The sequence below is a fragment of the Drosophila ananassae genome, chromosome 2L (assembly GCF_017639315.1).
Source record: "Drosophila ananassae strain 14024-0371.13 chromosome 2L, ASM1763931v2, whole genome shotgun sequence".
In the NCBI taxonomy this organism is placed as follows: domain Eukaryota; kingdom Metazoa; phylum Arthropoda; class Insecta; order Diptera; family Drosophilidae; genus Drosophila; species Drosophila ananassae.
In genome coordinates, this window is record NC_057927.1 from 7886310 (window position 1) to 7911621 (window position 25312).

The 25312-nt window shown below is 47.4% G+C and overlaps 2 protein-coding genes across 15 annotated transcripts in view; one reads left to right on the forward strand and one right to left on the reverse strand.

Annotated features, from left to right (window-relative positions):
* The window catches only part of LOC6500760 (mucin-12), a 29061-nt gene extending 4984 nt beyond the window's left edge, over nt 1-24077 (forward strand). For 4 of the 9 annotated variants that reach the window (XM_032452548.2, XM_032452549.2, XM_032452550.2 and 1 more), the window contains 7 exons: nt 3238-3361; nt 13518-13887; nt 17094-19429; nt 19490-19583; nt 19636-19965; nt 20180-20585; nt 21279-24077. In XM_032452548.2, coding sequence (XP_032308439.1) covers nt 3238-3361; nt 13518-13887; nt 17094-19429; nt 19490-19583; nt 19636-19965; nt 20180-20585; nt 21279-21738 — 4120 coding nt within the window. In that variant the 3' untranslated portion in view covers nt 21739-24077. The remainder of the gene's footprint in view (nt 1-3237; nt 3362-13517; nt 13888-17093; nt 19430-19489; nt 19584-19635; nt 19966-20179; nt 20586-21278) is intronic. The other 5 variants (XM_001953830.4, XM_032452571.2, XM_044718294.1 and 2 more) reach the window with 5 other exon arrangements.
* Nucleotides 23947-25312, reverse strand: part of LOC6499809 (serine/threonine-protein kinase Doa) — a 36153-nt gene continuing 34787 nt past the window's right edge. For 3 of the 6 annotated variants that reach the window (XM_014910749.3, XM_014910747.3, XM_014910746.3), the window contains 5 exons: nt 25119-25289; nt 24890-25059; nt 24710-24823; nt 24430-24620; nt 23947-24363 (listed from right to left, as the gene is read on the reverse strand). In XM_014910749.3, the coding sequence (XP_014766235.1) occupies nt 24236-24363; nt 24430-24620; nt 24710-24823; nt 24890-25059; nt 25119-25289 (774 nt within the window). In that variant the 3' untranslated portion in view covers nt 23947-24235. Of the gene's footprint in view, nt 24364-24429; nt 24639-24709; nt 24824-24889; nt 25060-25118; nt 25290-25312 lie in introns of all 6 variants that reach the window. The other 3 variants (XM_014910750.3, XM_014910745.3, XM_014910748.3) reach the window with 1 other exon arrangement.

A 25312-nucleotide genomic window follows, 5' to 3' on the forward strand; every position in this document is an offset into this window, starting at 1 on the left:
TACCTTTTTCTGTTTTTTTTTTTTTTACCTTTCAACGAACGCGTAGGTTGCATCAGCAGAGGTCCGTCCTCCGTTGCCTGACTGCCTGCATTGTCAGTCAGTCAGCTAGTCACTCAGCCGGACTGACAGACAGGCAGACGGAGACACTCAGCCATGGGTATTCTCTGGCATGGCCTTTGAAATGTGTTTATTTTGCTCACATTTAGGCGGCACTCGTTGCAAATCCCCCGGCTTAGTGTTGTTATTTGTCGTTCGAGTCGAGTCCCCCTGTAGCATCGTGGGAAAGCCCATTTTCTGATTCGGCGATGAACCTTTTGATAAATCTATTAGAATCTATCTGTGTTTGTATTTCACCTCCAACTTGATGAAATTCCCACAAAACTCCTTTCAATAGGACACTCACAATTCGATGAGTCAGTCGCAGACATCTGCCTTCCTTCGAAAATACATATTCGTTTTTTTTTCGCGTGGGCATGATTCACTTTTCGTTTGGGTGTTTTCGACCGCTTTGTGGGCTGCCCGGCTCGCTGCCATCCTTCGTGTTGTCAAGGACATGGCTGGCAAGGACAACGGATAAACGGATGGCTGAAAGGATTGCCCCGGTTCGTTGGCATCGCCCACCCGATCCAGTCCCCTGCCCACCTTGTTTGTCTGTCTTTGTGCGATAATTTTTTACAGTTTCATGCGCCACGGAGTATCTGGCCTGGTCCTGCTGCTGATTTCGCCTCTGGGCCATGTTGCTAGTGCTGACGGTTTTGTGTTTGCGCTGTTTTGGGATTATTAATTTAGTAATAGGCTCAGGCCCAGTCCCCGCTGTCTACTGCGGCTCGAGGGCGCCCTCAAGGTCACAGGGGCGTGCAGCGTTTCCACCTATTTGGACAAAGTCTCAAGGGGAAAGAGGCCGTAGCCAGATGATGGCCACTCGACAGTACCTCTTTGGCGTTTGGCACTTGGCGTTTTTGTGTGTAATTTATTAAATTATTTTAACTCGTTAGCTTAACGCCTTTCATGTGGCCACAGAGCAATGGGGCAGGGACGGGGGCATGCCTGCGGTTCTTGCCGCAGTCAGAGCCACTCACGTTATTAGCGCATTTTGTGCAAATACCACAAAAAAAAAAACGGAGTGCGAGGAGAAGAAAAAGAATTTAATGAGCTGCCAACTTCTCGGTCTGGCACACCGAAAGGAAATACAGAGTTTTCCTCGCCGAGAGTAACATGTTCTGCGAAATGGAAAGTACCAGCAGGAAGCAGCCTTTGTTTCAAAATCCCTTTAAAAAGGCCATCCCTTCCTCACAGCCCTCCATCGACTATGTAGCTCTATAAAAATTTCATTTACCTTTAAAGAGGTGTCTTCAACTTGCTTTTATTGCGACTTATTTTGTTCTCTGCATGACTCTGACTCTGAAACTCTACCCCTGCCATCCCATGCCATGCCATACCCAATCCCACCCTTCTCTGGGCAACCTGGCCCAGTGGTAAGCGGTGGGCTCTTAAGCTTCTCGCCACGCCAGCTGCATACAAATTGAGCCATAAGCTTTTGGCGTTGATGATTCTCCGTTTCTTTCAATCGCATTACCACTGGCTGGCTCGTCCTCTCGTTCTTCCTTCCTCTTCCTTCCCGAAGGACCTGGCAATCGTGTTGTCTGGCAATCGACTTGCCATCGATTTTTCCAATCTCAAACGAGTCTCGGAGTCAGAGACTCGGTCTGAAAAACCTCTGGGCCTCGTAAGTAGTTAAAAATAATTAATAAAACAAACCAGAACCAGTTTCCGTTTCCCATTGCCATTGATGAAGATGATGAGGATGAGGATGAAGATGAGGCAGTGGCTGAGGCCGATGCTGGGAGTAGATGGTAGATGGGAGCATCTCCTGTTTGGTCAGCTAAAAGGGCTACTCAATTGACAATTCGCATACTTGTTTAACCCGTAACACGATTCTCGTTGCTGCCGTTTCTCTGATGTTTCTGTCGCTCAATTATATTGTTGTCTCTGCTGATTCTCCAGCTCCTTCACCCGATCCAGCTCCATCGCCATCTCCATCTCCAGAGCAGAGGTTGCTGCAGCTCCTGTTGCTGTCGTCGTCGTTTCATTTAATGCCTTTGCCGCTTTCACACTTCATGCATTATTCAGATTTCCCATACGGACCTTTGCATCGGGGAGCGGTTCAGGGCATGGGTTTTGGGAACTTGAGCCCCGCCATCAGACTCCTCTCGAGTGCTCCGGCTCATTTCTCGAACGGCGTCATCATCAGCGCCCTTGATTCCTTCAACGTGCTCACACTTTACAATTAATAAGCAGCTCCTCCTCACTTTTTTTTCCCCCCTGATTTTATTTATATACCTATGCTTTTTTTCTGGAATTTTTTTGTTCAAAAGTAACCCCATTTATGTCGTCAGATTTGCGGTCATGCGTGGCCCGGTCGGATGAGAACGGCGGCCTCTAAAGGGTTAACGTGTCGTTTTGAAAAGAAGTGGAAACCGCCCGTTCGATGTTGTTCGAGGGGCTTGGCTTGGCTTGGCTTTATTCAAACTTGATTCGCAGGGTTCCTTTTTTGTGTTTTTTTTTTTTAGTCGGGTTTGAGTTGTTCTTCATTTTGGTATTTAAGTGCCCAAAATTTAAATCAATTTTTTGCCTTTTCATAATTTTTTATTGCGCATAGGCGTGTTTTCTGAATCGGTAAATACGTGCATACGTATGAGTTAGGAGCTCCTTTGTTCTCGCAGATGTCTCGCGGCAAGAATGTGGGCTCTGGCTCTGTTGAATTCTTGCCCCAGAACTGTTGCGCATTTCCTCCAGCTGCTTCACCCCAAAAATCCTAGTCACAGATCAAACCCTTTCGAGGAGGGGAAACCAGTTACCAGACGAATGAATTATGCGCAGATCGACGCGCACTTATTCGCCCTGCGATCGGCTCTGATTGGGATTAATTTATGCGCTCGGATAGTCGTTTTACATTGTCATGTTAATGCCCATTATGCTAATTAGCGGCTAATCAAGCACTCGCTTAGCCAGCCAGCTAGCACTCGTGCCTCGTTCTGGTCAGGCTAATTGCCCAGAGGCGGCGGAGAGGTGGGCGACAACTCAAAGGGCATATGGCTTGGTGCTTGGTGCTTGGTGGCCTTGGGTAATTGCATAATTTCCATAGAACAAATTGTGCGTTTAGTCTGGGGGCTGTCGCTTAATTAATCTTACTAACGGATTTTAACCCACTCTACCATTCTACCATTTTATTTGCAGCCCCTCCGGCAGGACGCTGCGCACGCAGTTCCAGATCAAGGACTATCTGCTCTCGCAGGGTACCTGTAAGTGCGGCCTGCCATGTCCGCTGCGCCCGGAGTACCTTTTCGACTTCAATGCCCAGGTGAGTGGTGTTTTCAAATCAAAGCAATACTCGCTAAGACCCTGTTCTAAGTGTAACTAAGGTATTTGGTGTCAGCGAGTCGGACTTGTTTGTCTCATAATTGGCTGTAAATACCGAGCCATGAATGAGCCCGGACAGAAGGGGGCTTAAAGCCAAGCCAATAGCTGCAGCTAATACTGTAGCTGGAGCTGGAGCTGGAGCTGAATCTGAGGAGCCAGAGCTAAATCTAATTGAATGTGCTCGGGGCACTAACTAGCTGAGGGGGGGGGCGGTTGGCAGTTGGCAGTTGGCGGGCACAGGAGACTTTCACTGAGCTGTGCTGCAATGTAACTGATGCCCCAGCTCCGCCGCCCTCCGGCCGCCACACGCTGGCCTGGCCTGGCCTGGCCCTCATCGCTGGGGCTTCCAGATTAACGCAAAATATTTGTAAAACCAGTTTGACAACAAATCGACTGTGACGACGGAGACGACGGAGACTGAGACTGAGACTGAGACTGAGCCGTCGACTGCATAATCACAGAGCAAGCCGAATGGAGAGTCCGGACTCCGGAGCAAAGATTCGAGAGCCGAAAGCTGATTCCATCCCATGACCATCTGCCGCTTTGCTCTGGAGTAGCTCCAATTTGTATATATCTTAAATTTCTGTATGTGTATATGCATGTAGGTTTCTGTGGCGGAGTGCAGTGGAAATCGCAGTGAAATCGCCTGCAATAAGATTAATTTTCAACAACAAAAAACTGTTAACGGTAAATCACGCCCAGACATCGAGTTGAACTTGCTCTGCCGTTGTTCTGCTTCTGCTACTGCTCCTCCAGCTCCAGCTTCGTCTCCGGCTCCTGCTCCAGCTCCTGCTTCTGCTTCTGTCTTGGGTTTTTAGTCCGTCGTCTTATTATTATTATTTTTACCCCGGCATTGTTGTTCTTGGAGGTCTTATTGGCTTCAGTCTCGTCTTTCAACATTTGTCCGACGACGCTGGCCGTTGTCTCGTTTTTTCTTGTTTTTTTTTTTTTTCAGTGACTGTCTCTGCTCCCGCCGGCTGAGGTCATTAATTTGAGTTTATGGTTTCCCTTTGGTTTTTTGCGTGACGTTGATGCCGTCAAAGCGCCAACGCCAACGCCACCGCCACCGCCACCGCCCCACCACAGTCTCCCCCACTTAATAGCCCCCTCCTCGCGGCCCTCCGCCCGCGCACATTCAATGTCCTTTTAATGGGCTCCCAGAAAACTCAAGAAACTGCACCGGGTGGAAAAATGTGACCTGGATTTCAAGGAATTTCAGTCGAGAAAGCTTTTAATTTCATTTTGATAGCTATTCTAATGCAAGTTTTATTAATTTTTAACTATTTATAGCTATGTAACATGTTTTTTCGTCACAAAAATGTATGTTTAAGGCGTGGCATGCTCGTTCGTCACTGGTATTTTACCTCATCAAGAGGTTCCTAAGTCAATGTGATGTTTAATTTATGAAATCAAACCTATATCTTGGCTAAGAATGCAAAAACTGAAGCCAAATTTCTCTCAGTGCACACACACGCATTTTAAGTTGAATGTCTGAACCCGCCAGCTTTGATTGTCGTCTTTTGTTGCTGCTGCTGTTCCAGCTGCTCTGTCAATCGATATTTCGGTGCAATGCACTTATAACTTGGCTCATCCCAGGCCACGCCCACTCCGCCCCCACCCACTTGGCTGCGCATCGCTTAGCTCCTCTCCGGCTTCGCCCGCCTTCGGGCGCCCTCCAGCTTCCATTCGATGTGCTAAGCTGAGCTGCGTATTATCAAAGGCAACCGCAATTTGTTTACTAAACACTTCATTGTGCCACCGATAGTCCCGACTCCAGACTCCCGGCTCCCCTTCGTCCTGTCCCTTACCAACCGAGAGTGTCGGTCTCTGTCTTCTGGTTGGATTCTCACATCTGCTGACCACAAGTCGATGACTGTGTCTCGTGTGTGTGTGCTCTTTGTTGGCCATAATTCCTGGCTGGGGATTGGTATCGGGGACTTTGTGGCAACTGTTTTATCCTCCCTCCCTTAAGGATGCCCTTTTTTGTCGATTTTATTATTTTGTGGCACATTCAACTTGCCACGCGCGTTTCTTTTTGGCCATGATTGATGGTCGAACATGATGAGGTCTACGTTTCTGTTTTCTGTTTTGATTATGGCCAATTTCGAGCTGTCGTCTTAACTGCCTTTCTTTATTTCGGCTCGCAACTCGCAACTCGCAGCTGGGAGCTCTGAGCTCTGAGCTGTGAGCTCTGAGCTGTGAGCTTTTGAGGTGTGGTAGGTTAGGGATTTCTTTTTCCTCAGTCTCTTCTGTTTGTCTTTCTCTTGCTCAGTCCCTCTTTTCGGTTTCGGCTTTCCAGTATGACATATGTATGTGAGTGTGTGTGTGCGTTTTTGGTCGGTGAAAGTCTTGGCCAGAGTCAGAGCCAGAGCCATAGTCAGAGCCAGAGCTAGACAAAGCGGCTGTCAGTCATCGGAGCTGGTATTGCTTGGCAGGCGCAACTTGTCAGGCACTCCGTGGTTGGGCCTGCAAATTATGATGTCGCGGCGGACTATACGGGGGGCTTGCTGCCAAAGTTTGAGCGCTTTAGTGGCTGCGATTGGAAAGTTGAGGCTGAAAAATGTTAAGTGGAGCAGAGAGGCTGCTGCTGGCGGCAGACAATTGCAGTTGCAGTGTCAGTCACATAACTAGTTTAGAGTCAACCGGCCGAGATTCGGTCTGAATGGCAAACTAATTTCCTGATCTTCGATTCAATGGAACGATGTCGCGCTATGGAAATGAATGCAATCCGATTAGGCTGGCCACACTGATTGATGCATAATTTATGTATTGCACATAATGGACTCCAATCCGACACCACGGCGTATACGTAATGTGGATTGCGTATACGCCATGTGGTTAATTAGACATACGAGCGAAATATATTGTACATTGTAATTACAGCGCATTTGGCTTCGACTCTGGCTCTTTAATTATCCCATATATGTATACCTTCATATATCCATTCGCATATTTCCATGTCCATGACTCAGATTTCGATTTATGGCCTTTTGATGGCTGGCGGTGGGTGATGGGGAAATGGGTGGCCCGACGGAGGCCACGCAGGCAGGCTAAACGAACGCTTTGTTGTCTGATGTTGTGCTGCTCGGCGCTCAGCTCTCGGCTCTCAGCCAGTCAGCTGCAATTGTCGATAATTAAACAATTATTTACAATTGAAATTTTCAATTGCTAAGTGCAAATGAAAAACCGAAAACAAACAAAGCGCAAGAGATTGACTCGTTTTGAAGCGTTCGTTGGTCGGACGTTTTTGTTTTCCACCACCTATACCCTTGCCGAGGGTATTTTAATGTCGTCCAACATTGTGGTATCTAATGAAGGAGAAAACAGAACAATTTCTATGCAGATTGATGGGAATCTATTTAGAATTCTTCTAAGGCATTTATCTTAAGGATCAGATGATTTTTGAAAAAGATATTGACATCGCTGTGGGTCATATCACTTGTGTCCCCCATATGTGAAGGGATTCTTAAATAAAATTTAAAAAATATAAAAAAAAAATAGTTTTAACATTTTAATGCAGATCGACAGGGAATCGACCAACAAATCTTTTAAGGTTTTCCTCTCAAGGATCGTGTGAATATTGACAAAGATATACTTCATATTCCCCATTTTTAAAGGGAGTCCTAGAAAATTTGGAAAAAAATCGAAAAAAAATTAAATCCTTAGATTTTAATGCCGGTGGACGGGGAATCTACCCACAAATCTTTAAAGGTATTCCGCTCAAGGATCGGATAAATTTTAACAAAGATATAGGCATCGATAATGAGGCGTATGGAGCATATCGTTGTTTTCTTCATTTTTTAAGGGAGTCCCTCCGAAAAATTGACAAAAAATCTAAAAAAAAACATTGTTGGAAGGTTTTAATGCAGATTCGTGGGAAATCGATCCACAAATCGTTTAAGGTATTCCGCTCAAGGATCTAAGGAATATTGATAAAGATATAGACATTGCCTTGTGGGCCATACAGGGCGTATCCTTGATATTCCCCATTTTTAGGATTTAGAAAATATATTTACTTGCCAGAAGTTGAATGAATATGTACGTAAGTGTGTACAGCAATCGGTTACCCCCGAGCTCTATCCTCCTTGCTCGTTTTTCGTATTTTTCGATAAGTGCGAGACAATTGAAATTGATTTTTCACAAGGCGTCCCCAATGGATTTCTATTTCGAGAGCATTGCACGCAGCGTTTTGCAGCACAAGTGCCACAGGCCTCCGAGAGTCATCATTGTGAATTGTGAATTGTGAGCCGTGGGGAACTGGGGGGAGGGTGAGCAGTGGGACAAATGGGTGGGGCAAGGGCAAGTCCCAGGCAAGTTGGGCAAACAAATAAAACTTTGGCCTCAGCTCGTTTCCAAAGTAAAAACAAAAGCAAAGCCAAAGGCAAAGGCAAATGCAAAAGCAATGAGGCAAACAAAAGCAAACAAACTTGAGAAGGTCAGCGCCGAACGATGTCAGTCGCGTCGGCAACGTTGTTTCAAAAATTTACAGCTTACAATAAAAATAAAAGCAATAAAATAATTGTTTTTGTGGCAGCTGATATACCCGATACGCATACAGGCGCATTGGAAATGTCAGAGGCGACACAACAAAAGGGGTTTTGTTTTTAAAAATATATTGATTTTTGCGGCTTTGCGGCAAACAGACTATCGAATTCATTTAGTTTAAATGATTTTCGTGTAAAAGTTTTTATGTTTTCATTCTCTGTAACCTGAGACACCCGTCAGCCACTTAATTGCGACCCAGATGACTGCCAACCGACTTGAACTGAATGTGGTGCGTGAAGGTTACTTGCCAATCAGCGGCTATCCGCGGCAACCCACAGCTCCGGAGTCCACAACTCGTATCGCAAATCACGAATCGCGCCAGCCGCGTATCGCGGTGTCAGGGCCAGAAAACGAAAGTGAGCCCTGCCCGGACGGACTATCGCGGAGGGCTATCGCCGAGCATTGTTTTGTTGTCAGTCATTCGGGACTGTTCATTCAGGGCTATCCCCATGCTCAGTCCTCAATCAACAGTGCCCCAAATAAACCCCACCAGTTCCCAGTTGCCGCAGTTAATGGCTTCTCCTCTGCACTTTCGGTTCTCGCCTGTTTTTGACGCCGAAATGCAACCAAGCACGTCCGTCATCCACGATCCAGGGTTCTGGTGTTCTCCTCCTGCTGTTGCCGCTGCTGTACTGCACTTTTCGGCCAATTTGCATTTATAAACATTTGCAGAGCGAGGCCACGGCAGAACTGTAGCAGACAATTTAGCATATTCATGGAACAACAACTAAAACAATTAGGCGGCAGGAGGCAGGTGGCAGGTGTGGAAGGTGGAAGGTGGTGTGGGAAACGATGTGGTGTACTGTTGTATGTTTCATGGGGCCTGCTGTTATAGTTGGTGTTGTTCTTGTTGATTCCCTGCCTGTGCATCTTCATCCGCATCTTGGCCACTCTGTAGTCGTTTGTTTTCAGCTCGTTTTTTTTCGGTGGTAATTTGCACGTCACTCGAATGTGAGCAGGAAGACTTGACTTGCCGCGTCTTCAGTTGACTCCTCTTGACTTGACTTGACTTCACCCCACTTGGCTGACTGACTGCCTCGCTGACTGGCTGTATTTTAGCAGTTTTGGTGGCAGAAATTCAATTCCAGACGCCCTTTTTTATAGAAACTTCATTATTCCAAATTAAATGTTGTACGCGCCATGAGCAGACAGCGTGGCAGTGCCAGAGGCAGTGCCATGGCCAGGACTTCAAGTGCAAAAGGACCCTGGGGGGAGACCCAAAGGGAGGCTTGGTTCACTGAGCTGCTGATGTGCACAGCGGTTAAGGGGCGTGGTCCTTCAGGTGTCCAATGTTGCCTGGCTTGAACCTTGTAATTCACTGCGAAAAGTTGTTCACTTTCTTGGGAAAAAGAGTTCGTGTTTCAGGGTGACTTCTTCAACTGGCCTCCAAAAACTATGTCCCACCAATCGATATCGATGTCAGGCAGCAGTCGGCGGGCTTCTCCCGTGTCCTTTTTAGCCATGAAAGTGATATTTAATATGGTTTGATGGTCGATTGCCGCAAAAACAACATACATGTTCGGATTGTAGCCACAAAAAAGTGGTCCAGTTTGTAGAGAAATATAAATCAGCATCAATTAATTTAAATCAGTTTAAAGTTTAAATTAACTTATTGGCTTAGCGTAGTATACATATGTATATTTATTTGCTCTTTTTTTCTCAGTGCACTGTCGTCTCAATTTGATTTAATTTCCGCTTAAAGCGAGTCCTGCCGCAGTAAACAGTGACAAGGGCATTGAAATTTATACATTTTGGGTGGGTTCTTTCCCGGTTTCTGCATTTCAATTGAGTTTAAATGGGCGTCCTGCAGACCCAGACCAAGGCACATGCCCACCTGCCAACCTGTCCGCCTGGCCCACCTGTGTAGTCAGCCACCTCCACCCCCAGGCAGCCGTCGAGCATTAACCAGAGAATTGCACGCGCGCCCAACTAACGTTGAGCGATTTCCGCTGTGGGTTACGTCATGCACGGCGAACGGAGCACTCCGGGCTGTGCTGGGCGGTGTCCTGTATTGTGTTTTGCTGTTCAGCATGAGCGAGGCGGGTTGGACAGTAAAAAATCTTTCTGCAGTCCTCCAGGACTTGGCAATGCAGCGATGGCGACGTGACTGAGCGATTACTCATATCCGGCAGCGCCGCAAGTTCCTGTTGTGAGTGCGCGCACAATTGCCCGAAGGAGGTACCGTGTCCAAGCGAATGTCCATGTCCGCATCCGCATCCGCCTCCGCGCTTGTGTCGGAGCTCGAGACTGACGCCACCGTCCTGGAAAGGATTAAAGCTGCCACCGCTCGACCATCATTATGATGTTAATGAAAAGCAACACCGACCGTGCACCTGTGCTTGCTTCGCACCTGCCGCCCTGCCGTTGTCCTGTTACCGCCGCCGCCGCCAGCACTGAGTCTTGCCCAGCTCGTTTGCATATTGCCTGGACAGTCGACCACGCCTACCACCCCCACCTGGGTAATAGCCACCGGCCACCTGCCACCCCCTAACGCTGGTGTCTGGCACAGTTCGTTTTAATTTTCACAATTATGCATGCAAAAGTGCAATGTTTGTTGGTATTTCGCTGGCATTTTCGTTTGGCATTTTGTTGCGTGTTGTTCCCGCCCCTTTCCCGCCTTGGCCTCCATTCTGCCCCTCCTCCTCCTCCTCCTCCTCACCCTCCTTCTGCGTCCCGAAATAAGCCCAGTTAATACGTCAAATATGCAAAATGCATGTTTCGCTATACGGCCATTGGGTTCATGTAAATATTGCAGATATATGACTATGTATATATGCATATGTAACCTTCCATGTATTTTCAATTATGTATACGTTCGGGTCGACTGTCTCTCTGGGTCCGGGTGTCCGCTTGTCCGTATGTAATTCGAGTATTCATTAGCAGCACGCTTTGGTGGAGTGTCAACGCGTCGCTTCATCGCTTCGCTGGCTCTGCTGTGGCGCTAATAACCATTTTGGTGTCCATTATCCTGGGCAGCAAGGATATGCTCGGTTTGGCTCCCATCAATGCGGAGAGTAATTGTCAATAAAGGAACTTGTAATTATTTTAAGATAATTGTGGGCTTCTGACGGTTAAAACGGGAAATAAGTCAGGCGTATGACATGTGGAATGTGGTTGGCTAATTAAAATTGTAAACTAAGGCAGAATTAGAGACTAGGACTATTAGATATCATAACCAGTTTTGTAACAAATAAGTCTTAAATCAAATAAATATACTAGCAATTTATTAAAACCTTAAACCAATTTAAAGAGTCAACAAAGAGTCGTTCATGCTCCTGATGTTGTAGTTGCAATTGAAGCTGCACTCGTTGCTGTCAGCAGCAGAAGCTGCAACATCCGTCGAGAACGTGCGCAGTTTTGCTTAATTATTTTTCCATTAAATGGCAATTAAATTTGGATATTATGTTCAGAAGTTGCATTAAATTTCTGCCCGAATACCGGAGTCTGTTCTCCATGGCAACGTTTGATTGCAATTGCATTTGCGTTTGGTATTTTTTATTTTGCACAATTTGAATATATGTGTGTAGGGATTGTGTGTATATAATTTGCGAGTCAGACAACTGGGATGGGATGTGGCAAGGGGCAAGGGGGCTCTCTGTGGTGGCAGAAACAGCAGCAGACGACGACGACGACCCAGTTGGCAAACGGAAAATGTTCTACATCCATTTTTGTTTGTTTGTCCGTTTGTGAGTAGTCTCTGGTTTTCTAGCATTGCCAAGGGGATCTGGGATGAGCTGTGGTTTTATTGCATTTCACAAGTTGAAATTATGTTTGCTTTCTGCGGCAAGTCGGACGCCAACTGCCTTTTGACTAAGTGGCAGCCAAAGCTACGGCAGCAAAACAGCACTTGAAGCTGCCACAAAGGCAACACAGAAGCACAAGTTGCTGCAACAGTCCAGACATCTCGGCCAGGGGCAGGGGACAGGAGGCTGGATGCTGGATACTGGAGGCACAAGGATTTGGAACGGGATCTGTTCTAATGGATTTATTTCATTCTTGGCTGGGCGTGGCCAATTAATAAACTTTAACGAGCTTTTCAAGAGCTGACGAATGGCTGTTTGTTTAGGCAATGAATAAATTGGCTTTCGAAAGGGGCAGTTCAATTGAGAAGATCCGAAGAGCCAGCAAATCTTTAAGAAACTTCAATCAAGCAATTACTCCCGAGATGGCCACCCGTTTCACGTTTCATTATCTTCTACTTAGGTTGCCAATGATTTAATTTCAGTGCCCATTCCTACACCCATTCCCATTCCCAATCCCCGGAGCATTCGTCTCGGGTCGTTCGTCAGGTTACTGGGGCCCACTTTTTATTGCCTTCTCCAATTGCCCGGCACTTGGCTCCTTTGCCCTGGTCAGTCGCTGGTGAGGCCATAAAACCTCCTCAGTGAGACATTTTAATGTTTAATAACCAACTTTGGTCTGCGGAATGTTCACTTGATGCTGCCATCGGTACCTAAAAGGTCCGTTCCGTTTCGTTTCGTTTCGGTTGCAGCTCTCGCCGGAGTGTGTTTTGTACAAATTGCTGACCCAAAATGGTTGCGACACGTTTCCATCGCTTGCCCAGCCAATGAAGCAATTGCCGTCCACTGATTGAAATGCCAGAAAAAAGTGCACGGCCCCAAAAGGGTCGTTCTTCATCATCATCCACCGTGTGGATGCCCCCTTCTCCGCTCGTTTACCTTTTGGATCAGTTCCCCCATAGAGGAGGGAAAAGGCCTGCCAATCGAAACCTTTGCCGGCGACTCATTTGCATAAATTCCAGGCGCACCTGCTGCCAAAGGGCTAAGGGAAATGGGAAAAGAGGGTGGCCTGTCACGGTCGCCATGGAAACTTTTGCGACTCTTTGATCTGCCCAACTCGATAATGATGAATTTGGTGCATCTGATTGGATTACATGTGTACTCCGGACGGGGTATGCGGCATATTCATTTACAAAATGCTAATTGGACTGGGCCTAAGCCTCAGGGCAAGGTCGAAAAATAATCAGCTCAATACTCTGATGATTAAACATAATTGCAAGGGTGGGGTGACAGGATTATTGATTAAAGAGAATTATAAAATCTCTATTTGATTTGCTTTAGAGAATAAATACTTCTCTAAGCATTCGCTGCATAAAAACAATGAAAGGTCTTTATCAAGAGCTTATAATAGAACTTAGAACGGCCGTTATTACAGGGGAACTCTGAAAACTCAACGCCAACCGGCGCCCCAAAGCGCTTATCTAATTTTTAGTGAATGCCACTCACGTTTCCCATGCAAATTAATAGAGGCACTGTGTGTGTGCCACTGGGTGTATGCTAATGTGTGTGCCGAGCCGGCCCGGCCGATATGTGTGTTTGGCATTCCAAGCTTGTTGATTAAATTTTCGATTTCATGTTCGTACTTCTTTGACAGCAGGCGGCAAAGCATGCTAGCCGGCCCTGTTTGTTCACGGATTGCGGATTTTGTGGTCGTCGTTATCGTCGATTGTGTGCCGAGTGGCGGCGCCTAATTTGATTGTTGCATGGCATTTATACTAATTATGCCAATTTGTTGCTTTATGCTAATTGCAGGTACCCAACATGCCGCTCAAGTTGCCGGCAGCAGCCGAGTCGCCAGCCACAGCCGCGTCAATGCCAACACCTTGCCTGCACCAAAGGCGATTTCTTGAATCTCAGCAGCACCATCACCAGCACCAGCAGCAGCAGCCGCCGCAGCCGCCACAGCTATCCCCACAAGCTGAACAGCAACCACATGGCATCAAAGATGTATCCATATCCGTATCTGGGCCAGCAGCTGTCAGCGATGTGTTCCCAACACTGATGACATCGACAGCCAGAACGGCGACAACATCTACGCCTGTCGCAGCAACATCAGGAGCATCGGCAGCAGCAACACCCCCGGCTCAAGCCCCAACAACCACTCATGAATTGGCCAACAAAGGTGAGAACGAAAACATTTTCATGTAAATAGGGGGCAGTGACTTTATTATTTCTATTGATTTGAAATTTAATCTTTACAAATATGCCAAACATAATTAAGGACTAAGGACTTACGAGTACATATATGACCAAATAACTTCCTAATGAAGCAAAGGTGCTTCTGACAAATTTAGAATTTCATATGCCAGGACAGGGACGAGGTATTCCGTTTCCTTTATTTATCGGCGCCATGGCAACCCTGGCTGTCAAAGCGACCCTGCGGGCGGGCACTTGCAATGCACAAAAGTGTGCTATGGAAAAACGGAAAAATGTGATGCCTGCATTTTTGCGCAACTGCAAAGCGACGACGAGCAAGACGAAGGAAAGGCGGATGCACAGGGGGGGGGGGGAAGGACAGGAAGAGGGGGCACAGGATAGAGGTGAGGTCAGGCCAAAGGAAAACTAGTGTAGATACGTGCGAAAAGCGCAGGCTGCGCCAAGGAAAATCCTAAGCAAAGCAAAGCAAAGCAAAGCGAAGGAAAGCAAAGTCAGACATGCCAAAATGGAGCACAGCAGGAACTGCACACAAACACAGCAATGTACACACACATATCCTTACTATCCTTATAGCAAAGGTCACAATAATAATCATTTCATTTGAAGCTCTTTTTTCAAAGAGGATAGATTTTAATTGAATTTCATTTATTAACCTGTGTGCTTTGCTGAATATGCTTTGCTGGAATATGCTTTGAAATGTTAAGCCAAAGCTATTTTTTTACCCACAACTGTCTCCTGTGGTTGCACAAACTGATGCAATTGTGGAAAAGGTGCTCGATGTCGACTGTGGCGGCTGCTGCCAATGTTGCTTCTGCTGTTGCTGCTTTTGCTTTTTCTGTCAAGTGAAAAACGATGCCTAGACAATGATAAAGTGAAACTGCACACAGGGAAGCAGGCAGCTGCAGGGTGGGAGATTCAGATGCAGATACAGATAAATAGACATAGCTATACATATGTATAAACATATAGAGTGAAAGCAAAGAAAAGGATAAAAACGCAAGGCAAGCAGGCAAACAAACACAGGCCGGCGAAAGCGACGAGTTCAACAAGCTTAAAATGGCGTTCATAGGGCGGGAGGAGGACATGTGGGTGGTGCACTGAGAAAAAGCCAAAGACTGAATCCCAGTCTATAAAGGACTAAGATGAACGGTTTTCCGCAGTGCAGAAGTCCTGGCAGGAAGTGCATTTCGGATATGTGTGTCCCCCGCATCGTTTGTTGACTCTTTGTCTCTTTTTCTGTTTTCTGTGTGGCCCCCGCCTGGCGCTATTCTTCTTCAGCTTGTTTTGATTTTGTCTTTTGTGCGAACAGTCAAAGGAACTTAACGCGTTCCGACAAACCAACGTGTTAGTCAAAGACATTGCACCACCCACTCCCCAGCCACCCAACCACCCAGTCACCCAACCAGCCTCGACTATCTGCCGACCAACAGCTGCAGGCCCTTTAAGCCGAGTGGAAGCAACACGATAAATAAATGTTATGTTTATTAAAGACCCCCAACTGCTGGATACCATTTACACTTGAGAACGCCTCCGGCGATTCTTGAAAGCAAGCTTGTTTTTGGGAATGGCCTGTTTAAATCCTAAAAATAGTAGCTTTTCGGTTTTAAAGGTGACGCAAAATACATGAGGAGTTCTTTGTTGTTGAGCCAGGAAGCCAATTAGCAACTTTTACGAAAGTTTGTTAACCAAACAAGGCTCAAAGGACATTTGAATTCCGTTTGAAATCCCTGCTGCTGCAACTTTAGGACTTGAAACTACTCCTATGCTCACTTTGAGATATAAATACTTGCCGTGATGTCCTGGGATTATTTGTATTGGATTCCCATTCAGGATCTAGCAGGAAACACTTGCGCAAACTTTTATTCTATTGACACCGCCAGCAATTCAAGTTGCACCCCATCCTTTTTATCAGCATCCTGTGCAGGCGGGCCGATGGGCAGATGGGCTGGTGGGTAGCGTTTTTTGAAAGGGGCTTTCTTCCAGCAATTCAAAGCAATTTGATTTCCATTTGAGATATTTGCTCGAGTGCGAGTGTCGAGTGCGAGTGCGAGTGCAGGGAAAAAGGCAAAACAACTGCAAAACTGTTGCCAATTTGGGGAAAAAGGGTTTCGCAGCAAGTTCATTCATACATTCATTCCAGTTTGGAGGACGCAGTGACAGGATGGGATGGCCAGGATGGTTCTCTGAGGCAAACATTTGGCAAACATAGTTAAAAACTTTAAAATGAAAAGGTTAATTGAAACAAAAGGGACTTGATGGCAAAAGTTTAGTCGAGCGCGTCCGCTGCGAACCGCCTATCAGCCACGCCCACTCGTTGTCGACGCCCACACCCACACCCACACCCAAAGCCATATAGACAGACAGAAGCAATCCTCTATTACATACACTGCAAAACAAATGGGTCAAGACAGTAGACTTCGAGCAGCCATGACAATAGTATACTATAGATATTTTTAAAAAATAAAGTCATTTCTTATTTTTTTCTGTGCATAAAAGTCAGAGAGTCGGGAAGTCCAATCAGCGTCGCATTAAAAACCCCGCACAAAGCAAAAGTTTCGAACGATTTAGAAAATTTTCGCGAACCGCAAGAGCCCAGGGTGCCCTGAAGAGTGGTGCTGAAAGTTGAGGTGGTGGCGCCACCGGGTGGTGCAGAAGTTGGTGGTCAGGCAAAGTGGTCTGGTAGTGCGGGTGTGGCAGGTATTTGCTGAATAGCTCTGCTCTTGCTAGCTTGCAGCGAGAATGGATTTAAATTTTCTGTGGTTGGTTTCATTCGGTTTATTGTACTTTTTTGTTGGGGGTGATTCTGCATTCTTTTTAAGCAAAGCTTTTTAATTATAAGTCTCCCATTATATGCTTACGCTGATAAACCTTTCGGGGATGTTGCTCCAACAAACCCCTTTGGCGTAGCTCGCTTGTGTTTTGATTTTATTCGGGTTGTTCGGGCTTCGTCCTTCTCCCCATTCATCTCCTTATACTTGCCACATCCCCCCACTTGTCGGAAAGTTACCCGACCTTTGGGCACTTTTTTTTTTGTTGTAGTTGTTGTTGGGGAAAAGGACACGTTGCGGGCACTTTAAGGACGCGACGCGCTTTGCATAACCAAATCAGGAATCAACAATCTCTTGACCTTTCACTGACTTTGCCTTTTTCAATTTGTTGGTCCATTTGCAGACGCTGATTGCCCCAAATACGGCAATAACAAATTACCTGTCCGAACCACGCCCACTGCGGCATCTACGCCTACGCCCGTGTCCATGGTTCCGACTGTGATGCCAACTAGTCAGCCACCAGCTGGGGGAGGAGTCCCCAAACGTCCGGCCACGGGACATGTGATAAAGCAGCCCAGCCCAGAAAGCCCAGCTGCTCCCCCTCCGCCTCCGCCAGGAACAGCCACACACAGCCAGCAACAGCAACCAAACTTCAAGGACGACCCGGCCGGGTATTTGCAACAGCAAACTGCTCTTTTGCATAACACCTTGGGGGTGGGCTTGGATGTGGCCAAGCCAGTGACGACTACCACCGCCACGGCACGCGCTCTGCCCCAGGAGCCCATTGTCCATAGCTCCCAGCAACAGCAGTTCCAGCTGATGCAGCAGCGCCAGAAGATCCGTCGCCTTTCGCTCTATGGAAAATGGGAAAACACGGAGTCATCCCCTGCCACTATCTCACAGCCAGGAACTCGAAGCCTGCAGGTGGATACGGCCTTTGCCCGACCTCAGACTCCGCTGATCACCAGCGTGACAATTGTGCCCGCTCCCCAGGAGTCGCCAGTGTCCACCAGCTCAGCGACAGAACCGGTGGAAAAGCGACCGGAGCAGGTGGGAGCTATATCCACTAGCCACGAGAGTCCCAGGCAGAGTCTCTCTTCGCCAACGGACTCCATTGACGCGGCCAAGAGTACCCCCTCGGCCTCACCCAAGCCCCAGCAGCAGATGCAGCCACAGGTTCTCCAGATGCGACTGCAGCCCCAGACGAGTCTTACGGCGCCAGCTTCCGTCACAATGCCCACGCACCTGCGAGTGATGCGGCAGCAACAGCAGCCAGCGCAGATCATAACCGGACAGCGATTGCCGGTGGTGGCCAGCAGCAATGGTGCTGTGGCCACGATGACGAGGAGCATAGTTACGACGACGGCGGCAACTGGCACAGTGACCGGCCGGCCCGTGACCACAACCTTGAGCAGCGGCACTACCGGAGTGACACAATTGCAGTCCATGGGCGGAGCTCCTGGAGGCGGACAGTTGATAATGACCTCGTCGGGTCAGCTGCTGGTCATTCCCACGGCCAACAAACAAACGGCGCAACACCACCGCCCGGGTACCCAGCCGGGTCAGGGTCAGGTGATCATCCAGCAGCATCCGCAACAGGCAACCGAACTGCATCCGCAGCCGGGTGGCGGATTTATTGTCAGTCAGCCCTCGTCAGTGACCGCAGCAGGTAATTCCAACGGTGGAAGCAGCGGCAGCACCGTGATCCTCAACGCGGGAGGAGCCAAGTTGCTGCACCACCAGATCATCACCTCGCAGGCGGGCACAGCCGGAGCAGGAGCCCAACCGCAGACGGTTCTTCTCAACACGCTGGCCAATGGAGGTTACATTGTGCAACAACCCCAGCAGCAGCAGCAACAACAAGCGGAGCAGATGCTCACCCTGCAACAGCCATCGGCGGGGCAGACCCTGATCATCAGTTCGCCGGAAGCCAAGCGGCCGAGAGCTCGGAAACGCAAGAGCTCCATGTGCCATACTCCGCCGCCTAGTGGCTCGCCCGCCAAAACACTATCGCCCCAGATCTCGCCCAGCATCCCCAGCCAGGCACCCGCTCTGCTCCACCAACAGGCAGCAGCAGCGGCGGCGGCTGCAGCGGCAGCAGCCTCTACTTCCCAGTTTCCACAGCAATTCCAGCTCAGTCCGGGCATCCAGGGCATTGTGGTGAACAAGCCAAACCCACAGCCGACGCCACAGCCAACCCAGCAGCTCTTGCTCCAGAACGGACAGATTCTGCAGCAAGTCAATCTCATCGGTCAGCAGTTGCTGATGCCAGCTGGGCTGGTGATGGCGCCGGACACTACTCTGCTGCAGATCCAGAACATGCCCACCACCAGTCTGCTGACGCCGCAAGGACCCGTGATGCTGCGAACTCCCTCGCCACAGAACAAGCCCTCCTTCATCTCGCCCAGTACCGGCGGCCAGCAGTACATCGTGGGGGCCAATGGTCAGCTAAGTCCCATTGGACAGATCTACTCCACGCCGATGGGCCTGGTGATGCCGACTGGCCAGCAGAGCGGGGCCTCCTTCGTGCAGGCCAGTCCCACGACTACCACCATCCAGATTCAGCCGCAGCAGGCGTCGCAGCCCACGCAGATAAGTCTGCATCCGCCACAGGCCACCTATGTGACGGAGTCGGCGTTAAGTCGCCAGGGAACAGCGGCTAGTCCACCAGACACCACCACCTGCAGTCCAAGGAGTCCGGAACGTCCCCCAAGCCACAGGAGTACAGGCAGCGACATGGTAAGTATTCATGATGTTCAAAGTATTCTCTGATCTCATCGATTTCCTTCGTTGTTCCAGGTGCAATGTGTTTCTAGCTCCGAACCGGATGCTGCCATCTCCCCACAGAGTGTGGAAAGCAGGCAGTCGCCCTCGTCGACGGACTGTGAGAGGAGTAAGTTATAGAAATTGTTTTGGAAGCCTTGCTAACTTTTGTTTTTGGACAGCCACCGTGTTCACTCAGCCCAGCGGGATCTACAAACACTCGGAGACGAAGATCAGACGCATCCAGATCAACTCCCAGGGAGCCGCGACAGCAACTGCTCTGGAGAATGGAATGAGCCTGATGCAAGGGCAAGGTATGCGGCTGCCGCACTCTCATAACCATTCCACAAACGCATCCATGTCCATAACATCGTCATCTCAGTCATCTACGGCGGCACCACTAACCACCGCCGTCCCGCGCCACCTGGTGCAGCGCCTCCCAAACCACTCAACCATCTCCAACACGAACACCTTGCTCCACAGCCAAAAAGTAGCTAACGTTGACTACCAGGGTAAGGTCCCATTGCTGACTAACTGCACCCACCCTCTAATACGGCACAAGAACCATCACTCCACTCATTTGGCCACTGCATGATCTCTGCACTCCTGCACCTATGCATCCTTTGTTTTAGTTTGTAATCCTTCGCTGGTGCTGGGACCACCTTTCCGAGTAACCAAACCCAAAAAGCCGTAGCCCTAGTCTCTATGTGTGTGTGCCTTTCGTAGAGTCGCCAACCACCACGCAGCTGCTGACACCGAATCCACCAGCCACTCCAATCCCAGAGCCACCAGAGAAGCCGGCGGGGATCAGGACGCCAACGAAGCGTTCACGGCGTCCGCAAAGAGGGGCGGCTCGTGCCACGCCGACATCCACTGGGGGTCTGATGCCGCCGCGTTCGTTCGCCATTGGGGAACTGATCTGGGGTCCCGCCCGCGGTTATCCGGCCTGGCCCGGAAAGATCGTAAAGATGCCGGACGGCGTGTGCACGCCGTCGCAACTGTTCGACCACGTGTGGGTCCAGTGGTTCGGGGGTGGCGGTCGGTCCACCTCCGAGCTGATTCCTGTCAACTCGCTGCAAAGCCTCTCCGAAGGCCTGGAGGCGCACCACAAGGCCCAGAAGGATACCAGAAAGTGAGCATCGGTTGGGGATCGTGGGGGGATGAGCCAGAGGGGGGTCTTAATCCAAAGCAGAAGATTTCCAGGATATTCACGGCTTTAGGTGAAAACCAGACCAGCACTTTAGCTAGTACAGTATTGCCTTATCATGATTTATTTATCCTTTAGTAAGAAGCTTCCAGTATTTGTATAAAATTTAATTTTTAATTCCAATCTTTATAGTTGAAAATTTTATTTTTATAGCCTTGAATCCATTAGACTTGATTTGTAGATTTAATAGCATTTTTAGAGCAGAAAAAATATTTTTTTTTAGAATATAATAATATGTATGTAATTTGTAGAATACTTTTGCTCCGTAGCTAGATTTTATTTTGCATTGAAACTATTAGAGATAAATCGGCATTTAAAATCAATTAATTATTAATTTAATGATTGTTTACATTCGACTTTTAATTTGCTAATTAATATTCTTGTTTCTTTTTTAAATATGCGCTGAACCAAATCCAAAAATTAAACCCTGCCCTGCCAACTACCCCAACGTGTATAACTCTGTGTGTGTATATGCATAACCATCATCACATCATCATGACCAACAACAACCCCACTTGAAACGAAAACAAAAAAAAAAATGAAACCAACAACCCGAACCCAACCTGAAACCAACCAAAACTCAACCACATACAACACACCCACCTTGCGACCACAAAGGAGCCGCAAACTGAACTCGCAACTCGAGCGGGCCATACAAGAAGCAATGACTGAGTTGGATAACATTTCAGCCTCCTCGACTCCCGCAGCCACATCCTCGCCTAGTGGCGGCATTGCTTCCCCAGGAGCAACTCTAATTGCCGGACAACAGCAATATCAACAGCAGCAGCAACATCATCCGCAGCAACAGCAACAGCAGCAGCAGCAGCAGTCGCCACCACAGCCCTCTTCAACGAACAGCAAACCAAATGGAGTGGCACGGAGCAAGCGGCAGGCCAGCTCGAGTGGGCCCAGTATGGTCCTGAGCAACGGTACCTCGGCCACGCTGAGTGTCCTCTTCAATCAGCAGCGACCCAAGCCGATACGCATTGCTCCCGCCCCGCCTGCGGCTGTGTCCGCCGTAACAGGAACTGTGCCCGGAGCGGGACGCTCGCCGGAAACCCTGAAGCTGGCCAAATGACCAGCCGATGTGTCGGCGATGTCGGCGACGGTAACAGCAACACAAACAGTCAACTACAGGCTCGTCATCGGGCCCAAGCAGTAGATCCGGGCTTCATAGGATACTATAGGATAGAGCCTTTCCATGTACGAGTACTACGAGTATAGAACATAGGGTTTAAGAGTTAGAAGTCATCCTTGGCCGCAGCTTTGGGGTTTTGTTGTTTAGTATTGATTGTTTGATTCCGGACCCACAGACGACTCCCTCTGCTTAGTTGCGTCGCCGGGCGACTCGAACGGCCGGGATGCCTGCCACACTTTCGAAATAGACAATAAAACAGCAAAGAAAAATGGAAATGTTAATGGAAATCAAGTTACAAAGAATTCAAACAATAAGCAGGCGATAGGTCCTCTGTTGCTTCTTAAAGAGCGTCTCGCCAGGAGCGCCGATTTATGTTGTTTTGTAAATAGTAAACAACACGAGCTACGGTTTTTAATTGTTAAGTATTTATTTATTGCGTATAGATCCTTGGTTCTATAGGTTTTGTTTTCGTTGCAATTTTTAGACTAAGCCATATTTTTATAAATAGTTAGTTTAAGCCGATATTTAGCCACTAAGTTAAAGCAGCCGAATAACCATCAACAAGTGACACCCACAACAAAATGCATAATTCAGCAATTAACTCAAAAATCAAAAAACAAGCTACTAATTTTAATTCATGTTTCTGCCCAAAATGTTATTTAAACTGGCGAATCGACAAAAATTTATTCATGAAATACAAAAACACATATTAAGGCGAAATAAGAGAAATTGTATTTATAAATTGTTATTATTTATTTAGTTGAAACTATTGTAAAATTATAATTATAAAAAAATACATGAACAAAATCACATTTAGCTGAAACACACAAAACAAATAAAGAATTAAAAGAAACAGTAATCAAAAACTTGCTCTTGTTTGTCTGGGTTTTGAAATGGTTCATTTTTCCCGCCAACCGCCAGCGCCAGCGCCGACGAAAGTCGCGGGCGAATCGCTCAAAATTCCCACTGCGCAGCAGCTGAAGTTACCAGGCGAACAGAAAAGCTTAGCAGGAGGATACCATCACTAAGTATAACAGTTTTCAGCAACATTAATTGAACAGTTTCGGCGCGCCCATCACGTATAACAGTCACATGGTGTAGCATCAGCTGCGCTCTCTCCTCTCAGCGGCCATTGCTGAAGCAGCTGATTGGCCGCCATTGTTTCTGATCGCCGGGTATCTCAATTCTGAGCAGGGGTCGAAATCGATATTTCTCATCGCCAGCGCCCACAGAAGTATGCAACGTTTTTCGCCAAACATTTTGTCTAAAAATAGCCATTCTGGTTTAAAATAGCGTAAATAAATAAACATTCTACACAATTTTCTTTTTATTTAGGATTTATTTCAATTTTAATAACTTGACAATATTGGTTTTTATCTTATATTCTGGTTGATCGGGTTAAATTGCAAATAATGTAATTTATAATTAATATTTATGTAATATTAAACTAACTCACAATCATTTGAATTAAGTATGTATAGTATATTCATATATACCTTCTAGGGTCCTTCATGCAAAACTTGCATGGCGGTATCAATGTGTATGAGTTGATCTTTCGATATTCGATAGTAAAACGAAAACGAACAAAACAGGCCGGCGATGGTCTCTACACATTTGAAAATCGTATTCTAAGAGAGATGACTCTGAACTGCTACTGAATTTACACAAAATGCGCTGCGCTGCGATCGCTGTGGTGCACACAGGGCGGCATAACAATTGCTCTTTACATTTACATTTCTCCCCATCCGAGGGGGTGGTGTGTTTGTGTATGTGTGGGTGTGTGTTTATGTCATAATGGCTTGAATTAGCTTACAGTTCACGCTCTCAAAATGGTGTATTAATTACAAATTAGTCTGGATCCCGTACCAGGGACTGCAGAGAGGTGCATATGGGGATGCATTTCAACTAGCGTGTAAGCGAGTTTCTTATTTTACAATTACATTTTTATATTCAATTTATCGGTTTGCAGTCGGTTTGGGGGTAGCCCCTCTTCCTTGGGGTGTGTGTTCTAAGTATGTGTATAGGTGTGCACATTTCAAGACATATACAATTAGGATGATCGAGTGCCGGGTGGCGAACCGTCACCGCACTATCAATATTTTACACGATTTGGTTATCAGTACAGAACAAAACACTGTTTTGGCGGGGTATGATACAATACAATGCACAGCAGTATGCGCAGGATTTGTATTAACAAACAAAAGATCAATGGGGTTTTGTATAGGAAACATATTCATATACAAGTCAAGTTGAAAAAAATTTAGCATAGGACTTTTGCACTTAAAATAAAAAATAGAAAGTATCGCCGTTTGTTGGATGGTCGATTGGTTGTTTGGTTGTTGGTCTAATCTACAATGCTAGTGCCTTGTGTGTATGTTTGCATGACTGAGTTATCGATTAGCGTTGCCTGTCAACAATAACCAAATCGCTGTAATTCTCATCTGGACAGACTGTGAGAGCGCTCGCGGCTGCTGCTGCCTGATGAGAGGGGTTGCTTGTTACTCATCTCGCCCACCCGCTGGTGAGGAGGCAGCCGGTCGAAAAAAGGATGGCGCAGGGCCTCACCTAGAATGAAGAAGGTATCGGTTAGGATACATTGTTTATTTTAAACTTAACCAGCTAGCTGCTTACCTAACGTGATGCGCGATGAGGGCTCGTACTCCAGCATCTTCTTGATCAGACTGAAGAGCTCACAGTGGTCCTCGCTATCGCTTAGCTGGCACAGGAACAACGGCTTGCAATGGTCGCGAACGTAGCGCCCGGCACTGGACTTCTCGTCCCAATCCAACTTACCATGATAAAAGTACTTTGTTTTGGTTTTGCTGTAAAGAGTATGATTGCTACACGTTAAACGATTTCGGTGAAGGGAACTGCGCCTTGGAAAATGAAAGCTTGAGCTGCATTGTATTACCGTGCCATGCGATATGGTATTTGTCCCAAGATTCGCTCCATCATGGCCAGGTGCTCGCGATTGTCGTGCGTTTGGAAGAGCGTGATCCCCAGATAGAGTTCGAACAAGATGCAACTGTTGAAGAAATTAACATTAATACGAAAGCACACAGTGGAATTTCATAATTTATTATGTACTTACCCAATGGACCAAACGTCACAGGGCTGTGACCACCCCAGCTCCAGTATGACCTCGGGCGCGCGATAATGTCGCGTCGAGACAATTGTGCTGTGGTGTTCGTGGTCAAAGGTGGCCGATCCGAAGTCAATAAGACGCACATCCGTGCTCTTTACCCGGCGCACCTCGCGGTTCTGCAAATGTAGTTCATATAGAAGATGTTTGGCAGTCTTTTGGGGCTAGGGAGACTTACAAGCTTATGATTGTAGTGAGCAGTGTAATCCGAATCGACAAAAAGTATGTTCTCCGGCTTGAGATCTGTGTGCGTTAAACGATTGTCATGAAGAAATTTCACGGAGTAGCATAATTGATAGGCCATGTGGCGCACTTGGTCCAGCGGGTATGGCACATAGTTGTTCTCACGCTAAAATAACAGAATTAATTGAA